We start from the raw sequence: 8,615 nt of genomic DNA on the forward strand, positions 1-8,615 counted from the left end.
GCATACTCAAGCCACTGTTGTATGGGAAACTGGTGATCACAGCCTGAACCTCTGATTAACCACCTGAGGCAAGCAATGAGTCAACTGTAGGAGCACAGGTGAAGGTAATTCAGCTGTGCTACCAGAAGGGGTGGAGCTTGGCTCCACAGAAGCACAAGGGTTGGAAGGGACCTCCAGAAGTCATCGAGTCCAACCCCCCTGCCAAAGCAGGTTCCCTACACCAGGTTGCACAGGTAGGCACCCAAGCTGGTCTTGAATATCTCTTGAAAGAGACTCTACAGCCCCCTGGGACAGCTTGTTCCAGTGCTCCATCACCCTCACTGTGAAGTTCTTGTGCACATTTGTGCAGAACTTACTATGTTCTAGTTTCTGTCCATTTCCCCTTGTCCTATCTCCACACACTGCTGAAAAGTCTGGCCTCACCACTTTGCCCCCCGCACCTTAGATATTTGTAGACCTGGATCAGGTCCCCTCTCAGTCTTCTTTTCTCAAGGCTCTCCCAGATCTCATTTAAGGGCTGACTACCACTAAGGCAGGGTCTCTTTCTCTGGAGATCACTCCTTTGTGGAGTTTACTGCAAACCTTCAACATCGGTGAGCATTTCCCATTTATCATTGATTATCTTTCTATTACAATAATCTTTCATACAAAACATCTAACCTGTTTACCTATTGACTGTATAACTGCACAATTTTATAACTGTACAACTGTCAATGTCACTGATCAAGATGTTGAAGACCGCCAGTTCCAGTATTTACTCCCAAAAGACACTACTTGTCAATGATCTCCATCCAGACATTGAGCCATTGACCACTACTCTCTGAGTACAATCTTCCAACTAGTTCCTCACCCATCAAACAGTCCACTCATCAAACCCATGTATTTCCAATTTGGAGAGAATGATGATGTGGGATATTGTGTCAAAGGCCTTACTGAAGTCCAGATGACATCAGTGGCTCTTTCTTTGTCTACTGATGCAGTTACAACATCATAAAAGGCCACAAGGTTGGTCAGGCAGGACTTGCTCTTGGTGAAGCCATGGTCATTATCCCATATCACTTCCCTGTCTTCCACGTGCCTTAAAATAGTTTCCAGAAGGATCTGCTCAATGATCATCCCCAGCATAGAGGTGAGGCTAACAGGTCCAGTAGTCCCCTGGATCATCCTTTCTACCCTTCTTAAAATTGATTGCAATATTGCCTCTTCCACCACTCACCAGGAACTTCACTTGACCACTATGACTTCCAATATCATCAAGAGTGGCTTGGCAACTATTCCCATGGAAATAAATAGGAGGTGTTATTCTCAGAGAGACCTATGTACATGAGCTAAGAACTAGGAAATCTTCCTTTTCTCCAGTCTGATAGATACTATGGAAACATTGTTTTTATGATACTGGATCCAATATCAGTAGCTTTTCACTATAAGTCTTCATGACAGTGAACAGGAAACAACGAAGAAAATTCTCAACTGAGGATGAAATGGAATAGATAAAGCTCTGGATTCAGTTTGAGCATTATCAACAGGGTCTAAGGCAGAATGTAATTACATTTACAAATAACTAAAATAACTGTTTTTTGTTTTATTTTTTGTATATTATCTTCTCAAGATCTCCCTTTTCCAAAATAATACTTGAGCAGAATGCCCTAAAAAACATTTTGGATTTTCATAAGTACTTTTTTTTTTTTTAATGATTTTTTTTTTTACTTTTTGTTTAAGTTAAGGACAGTTTCTTTCATTTTTATCTATTTGAACTTGTGCTTTAATGATATTCTTTCAGTGAAATTTTTGCCAAAATAATGCTGCAAATTAACAGTTTGATGTTGCATTCATGCTTAAATTACTACATAATGCATCAATAAAACACAGAAGCTTCTTGCAAATGAAAACATGCTTTTTTTTGTGTGTGCCCTACTGTACACTTAGGGACCTTTTTATGTATGCCTGAGAAAAAAAAGACTATGCTTGATATGAGAACGTTTTACACAAACAGGAAAATACTTGTATGCATATCCATATGCACACAGGTTACTCAGAATGTACTGCCTCCCATTTATTTCCATGGCAACCACAACATATACAACAAGCAGAATAACACTATTTGATAGAGCAAATTCCCAGCTACAAAAGGCTATTTTTCAATGTAATCACCACCATTAGCTATGTATTTTCACCAGCAATAAACAAGACCCTGCATGCCACACATAAAAACCTGCACCAGCAGAGTTGACACACTGTTTCACAGCTGCTGTGAGTTTTGTTGCTAGGAAAACATTGCCTATTCAGTCCATTGAGACATAAGTTAGAAGGTGCCAAATCTAGACTATTCAGTGGGCATGTGTACAATTACATAATTGTATAGTTACACAATTATACAGTCAATAAGTAAACAGGTTAAACAGATGTTTTGTATGAAAGATTATCATGATAGAAAGATGATCTATGATAAATAGAAAACACCAATGTTGAGGGTTTACAGTAAACTCCACAAAGGAGTGATCTCCAGAGAAAGAGATACTGCCTTAGTGGCAGTCAGCCCTTAAATGAGATCTGGAAGAGGTGGACAGAGTTGTAAAGGATCTGTCCTAGGGGGTTCTTCCAAGTCCGCCTTAGTAATTTCATTCTCTTGTTTAACCAGGTCTGTTGTTTCAATAGATGATAACCTAGTACCTGAAATATTACGGAACTGAGGGACTGGGGAATGCAATAATGGTCTTTTCCCCGTCAATATACTGAGCTCATGCTCAAGTTTTTCAATCCGATCTTTTAATAATTTATTTTCATGCTCTAAAGTATTTGATCTAATTTCTGCCTGACTTAAAGGAGTTAATAGCAGCCATGCTATTGTGGATGCAGCTAATCGTCTTTCTTTTGCAGTCAAGATGTCCTTGTATAAACCTTTAAAATATTCTGCTAGGCAGAACAGGGAAACATTGTCCGCAACTCACAATGGACCCCACTGTTCAATTATGGTAGCAATTTGAAAATAAGGGGAACCCATAAATCCCAGGATCTGCCCTGGGAGCATTTTCCCTAGGGGATGAGCGTTCTACCCCTTGATCCACTCGAACATGCTCCAAAGGAAAGACATTATAGTTGTGTATGGAAGATTGGTAATCACAGCCTGAACCACTGATTAATCAGCTGAGGCAAGTGTTGGGTCAGCTACGGCAGCACAGGTGAGAGTAATGTAGCTGTTCTCCTGGAAGGGGTGGAGCTCGACTCCACCTCATCTGAGACCTCATTTAAGAGCTGACCTTCACTGAGGCAGCATCTCTTGAAGATCGCTCTTCAGTGAAGACTGCCCTGGCTCCCTCAGCAAAAGCATCACCACTGGTGAGTTTCCCTCTTGCTTATAACCTTTGTAAGTTTATTACCATCTTTGCTAACATCTGTATATTTACCACCTATACAAGTTGTGACTCCTGCCTGGCTAGCCAAATGTACAGTTGGAATAATATAAGTATAGTTATGTATAGTTGGAAATAAATGCCAGAGGATATCTAAGGAAAAGACTCACCAACTTCAGTCAAGATGGGTGCTCACCAATGTCAAGGCTCACCACAAGAACTCCACAAAGGAGCAATCTTCAGAAAGAGAAGCTACCTTAATAGTGGGTCAGCCCTTGAACTCCACCTCTACTAGATCCCATTTAAGTCCAGTCAAACTCCACCCATTCTGGTAGCACAGCTGAATTCATCTGTGCTCCTGCAGCTGACTCATTGCTTGCCTCAGATAGTTAATCAAAGGTTCAGGCTATGATCAACAGTTTCCCATACAGTCTGGTAGGACCCACCGGTGGGAAATGCACTCCTGCCTTCAAATTGCTGTGGGGCACGGCTCTATCTTGTTGAGAGAGAAAGGTGGTCTTCCCTGGCCTGATTCTCGAAGTTTCAGCCTTCACCTTAGTCAGCATCATGGTATAGAAAACCTGCTTGTTCGGGTTTGGGGAAATTCAGAAGGATGATCCCTTTCCTATGTAAAGTGCACATCATGTATTACCAGCTGAGGGCTGCATCTTGATCTTTTTCATCTTTGAGGAATTCACAGGTCGCCACTGCATAGACTGCTGTCTTAACTCCAGCTCATAGCAGTGACACCATGTCTCATCACCAGTGCTGATGCAATCCAGGAAACTGTCACCTTCAGCCTCATATTGGTTCAATAGGCCTTGACAAACCTGCATGCTATGTTCTTTCTGTTTCTGTGCGAGCATTCGTGTGATTTGCCAGTCCCAAATTTTGTGATATTCCAATGTTGCCACCATTGTTTCCAACACACTGAAATTGATATTTAGCTCTGTACACAGCTCACAGGTCATAATCCACTGATTCACACAGATGAGCTGATTGAGACGCTATTCATTTCGCAATGTGACAGCTATCCATGGCTGCCTGGAACATGGCTTGCTTTTCGCGTTGCTGTCACCACTGCTGAACTGCACCACCCACCTCTTCACTGTGCTCACAGCCACTGTTTGGTCTCCATTAATGTTCAATGAATATCAATGAGTACAATTTTTTCATTAATGTTCAATGAATATCAATGAGTACAATTTTTTCCCCCCACATGAAGAATTCACCTTTGACTTCACATGCACTTTCATGCCAGATGCCATTTTTTCAGACTGCCCCTCTGCTGCCATCTATCACACAACAACAAAATATTCACCTTCTAGTGTCATACCACCATCTGCCTCTGATGTTGTAGGCCAACATAATAACATAGGAGGCATTACTTTCAGAGTAGCCTTTGTACTCTCAAATCAGCTTCAGTAGTTTAACCTCTAAAAAGCATTAAATGAAAAAAAAATAATCTGAACTTTACACTAATACATTTGAAAAGCTAAATTTAGTCTTTTTGTGATGATGCACTGCTATATCCTAAGTAAATTTGATTTTGTTATCTTTAAACAAGCTGTAAACACATTTTGCAAGAAACTGTATTATACAAGTTAAATATGTTGAATGTTCTTTTCAGTAAAAGAGGTACAGCACATGTGGAAATTTAGGAGATCATAAGTCACTCTTACCTTTTCTAAATCTTCAATTTCAGAGCTGAAATTTTTGTTTTCTTCCATCATCTCCTCCTCTTCAAGAGTTTTCTCATCATCATAATCATGAGCCAGCATTTCAGCAGAAGGGTCAAAGTCATGATCCTCAGACGATAAGGAGCCAACTATTAAAAAAAAAAACATATCTGAATCATTTTTTCTACATCACTATACAAAGTCACATCAGGAAAAAAAAAAAAAAAAGTTACATGAATTTAGCTGGCCTTCCCTTTCCATAATTATAAGGAACAGGCAGTTTTCTCTCTTGCAGCATAATGTAAATACTTGGAAGAATTATCTGAAACTTTATTTCAGTAGTTTAGGAAGTACAATCTCAAACAAGTATTTTTCTAGCTAAAAGATTGTTCAAAGCATCCTTGAAATTATAATTAAGGCATACATATCACAAGATTTCTGATGCTACAAGAATGCCAACTTTACCTCACAAATCAAGAGGCTGTGATTTAAAGTCTTTGATTCTACTTATGATTTATACAGTAACTAAGCTAGTTTATTCTACTGGTAAATGATTAACTTCAGTTTATGAATCAATTTCCTTACAGCAAAATAAACAGTGAGACTCAGTTCAGATTAGTTTACTGTCACAGGTGGGATGTTTTACTAAAACTCGCTTAACTCTCAGCATTTGATCTAGAAAGAAAAAATAAACATGGCAGAGCCTCAAAAAAAAAAAAAAAAAAAAGGAAAATATACTGGAAATAACTAAATGCTTCTAAAGAATCACATTAATTAACAAGTCATTATGACAGCTTTATGGTCCAGTAGACACTTTTGCACTACTCAAGAGGATACTTGCAAATCATTAGGAAGTACTGCTATTTTAACCTAACAGTTGAAAGAAATACCCTTATCATTAGATTCAAAAAGTTTAAAAGATGCAAACATTCTGCACCACAAAGCCAGCAATCTACAATGAAAGTTACTGAAATATGGGGTTGACGTGTTCTTTAATGTTTATCTTTCTCAATCCTGAAAGCCTTAAAAAACAGTAAACAAATTAGGATATTTTCTTTTAACTTCTAGTTTCCTCTTCTAGTTCTTACATACTATTGTTCTGCTGCAATCCTTGGCTTACTAGCAGCTGGTTTATTAAAAATTATTTCCACGTGACTTTTTTTTTTTTTTTTTTTTGGAGCATCAAGGAAATTCCTACAAATTTACAACCCCCTTCTTACAAAAAAGAAGAAAGCAGTATCCCTCATCACATTACTTACAGCCTTCAGAAACACTAGTATATGTTAACACCCACAAATCTTAAAGCATCTAATTATTTTTTCAGTGATTATGTTAAGTGTTCATTTCTTAAATGCAAGTAATTAAGCTTTGTCTATTTAGCTTGTTTAAGACAGTACCAAGCAAGTACCATACCATGCAAAAATACTCAGGCTTAAAACACTTTTCATTCACATGCTCTTAATATTATGGTCTCACGTAGCTCTCAGCATAGCTGATAATACTACTTAAATTACAATAATTACACATCAAATTTTTCTGCTGTTGGCTATTACATCCTGATCCCACAGCTTTTCAAGAACCATGAGCTATCTTAATGTAGTGTGTGTATATATATTAATGTTTCTAATTGTTCTAATTCATTTTGAATAACTGAAGTGGATGGTCTACAAAACTCTCATATAAAATGATATACTCAGTGGCACTCGATATCCAATTTAAAACTGTATTCAAGTCATATGAACTCGTTGAATTTAGTAAGAGCAGTTAAAAAGAACAGTTAATACAGAAAGCAGTTGCACCAAAGTGAATGCACTCAAATACTTACCCTCAAATATTTATCCATAAGTAGCCCTATTAATGTTAAACAGACTCACTTGTGTGAAGTATTCCAATGAACCTTCACAGAGCTTCAAGCCTTAATGGTTGTATATAATTGTGATTTGCAACATTTGCTGATATTATCAAGAAATAAAAAATTCATACAAGCCCATAATTATCAGCATCAAGCAACTCCCTCTCTCCTGATTTAAAAGCACTACAAAACTTTGCCTTCATTTTGTGCTCCAAGCAGCCAATTATTAATTGGGACTGGAGCTAAGAGAAGGAACTCCACAGCACATGCAGGTGATACATTAGGTGACCATGAAGTATTAGAAAAACTACAAAGCAAGAACATACAGCTGTGTAGAGGAATTGGAGAGAGCACAGCATGCAGGTAGGATGCCAGGCAAGAGCTGGCAATGACAAACCTGGACTCGAACTCCCAAAGGATGCCTGCAGGAAAAGTAGAGCCAGGTGAAGCATGAAGTTCTTGTAGTCTGGAACAAGGCTCCTCACCCCACAGCATGTAGGGTTCACCATTTTACATCCCCTCCCCTTTGTCACCAGAGCTTCCCCCTTCTCCCACCATTCTTTTTCCACTGCCATCCCCACACTGGCTGCTGGCATTACCCCAGCCCCTATATCTCTCACTCTGCTTATCCCGCCATCCCACTTACCCTTTCCTATTCCTCCTTCCCTCATCCACTCTCTGTCATTACGCTTTTCTCCTCCTTTAGTAAAATCCAACCACGAGCCGCAATCGGACTGACCCAGTGTTCCTCCGCCCTCCATTCTCAGCGGGACATGGCAGCAGCAAACAGCAATAAATGCAGACCGACTGGCCGCCGCCTCTTTTCCACTCCTAGTCCAAGGCTTGCTCATTCTCCCGCCCGCCAAGCACTTCTCCATAGCGCTGCAGTAGCAGCCGGTCCAGTTCAAACCCCAGCACAGCCGCCACGTCCCCTTCCGCGGCCTGTCGGCCACCCGCAGCCTCCGAACCCGACACCCGCACTGCACGGCGCCTGTCGTGCGGCCTAATCTTGTAGGCACCTGGAGCCGGTGGCTCCGACGGCCACCCTCCTAGTACCCCGCGCCCTTAGCCCACCCTAGAAGTGCCTTACGTGGACGTGGAAAACCAGACGGTAGCGGAACCCCTGAGAGAAACCGCGCGAACTCCGACTCCCCAATCCTATTTCCCCGCTCACCTCCGCCATATTTGGACAATCAGGTTGAGCAACAGCGCTAGCAACGAGTGCCCGGATGAGGCCGCTAAACCAATGGCAGTCGCCGAGTCGGAGCCGGCCGGGGAGGAACCAGAGAAGCTGGCGGGACGGATGGGATGGAGGAAGAGGCGTCACAGTGTCATCCCGGGACCCCACCTCCAACGGCACCTCATTTGCTGAGGGCGCTTTGCTCGTCCTGGATTTGCCCAGCGCTGAGGGGGCACTCGGCACAGGCCTAAAAGCTGAGGGTCTTTCATGGTTTTATGATTTTTTGTTATTGGTATTTCACATCATAACATCATGTAGATGACCGGGAGTTAAAAGAGTTCCAGTTCCATGGACTACCAATTTTTCAGGTACTCAGTTCTCAGAAGAGAAGACCTACGTACCACAGAGAACTTTTAACTTCTGTTTCCCTTTGAGAAGGAAAGAAAATTGTTTGCAGATCACAACATATCCCCCCCCCCCCCCTTTTTTTTTTTCTTTTTTTTTTTCCCTTTCTGCTTCTCTCTGCAGTGTGTGTTCTGCCTAGCTATCTCACT

General features: G+C 40.9%; 1 protein-coding gene across 7 annotated transcripts in view; it reads right to left on the reverse strand.

Annotated features, from left to right (window-relative positions):
• The window catches only part of LOC146762673 (mesoderm induction early response protein 3-like), a 219,881-nt gene extending 211,703 nt beyond the window's left edge, over positions 1-8,178 (reverse strand). Inside the window, exons 1-3 of one of the 7 annotated variants that reach the window (XM_085533733.1) lie at positions 8,056-8,166; positions 7,279-7,303; positions 5,033-5,178 (exon numbers count right to left, since the gene is read on the reverse strand). In XM_085533733.1, the coding sequence (XP_085389859.1) occupies positions 5,033-5,178; positions 7,279-7,303; positions 8,056-8,064 (180 nt within the window). In that variant the 5' untranslated portion in view covers positions 8,065-8,166. Of the gene's footprint in view, positions 1-5,032; positions 5,179-7,207; positions 7,304-7,971 lie in introns of all 7 variants that reach the window. The other 6 variants (XM_085533749.1, XM_085533726.1, XM_085533751.1 and 3 more) reach the window with 6 other exon arrangements.
• Between the last annotated feature and the right edge of the window lie 437 nt (positions 8,179-8,615).

The sequence above is a fragment of the Coturnix japonica genome, chromosome 1, assembly GCF_054131305.1.
Source record: "Coturnix japonica strain WE chromosome 1, WE-NBRP24, whole genome shotgun sequence".
Lineage (NCBI taxonomy): Eukaryota > Metazoa > Chordata > Aves > Galliformes > Phasianidae > Coturnix > Coturnix japonica.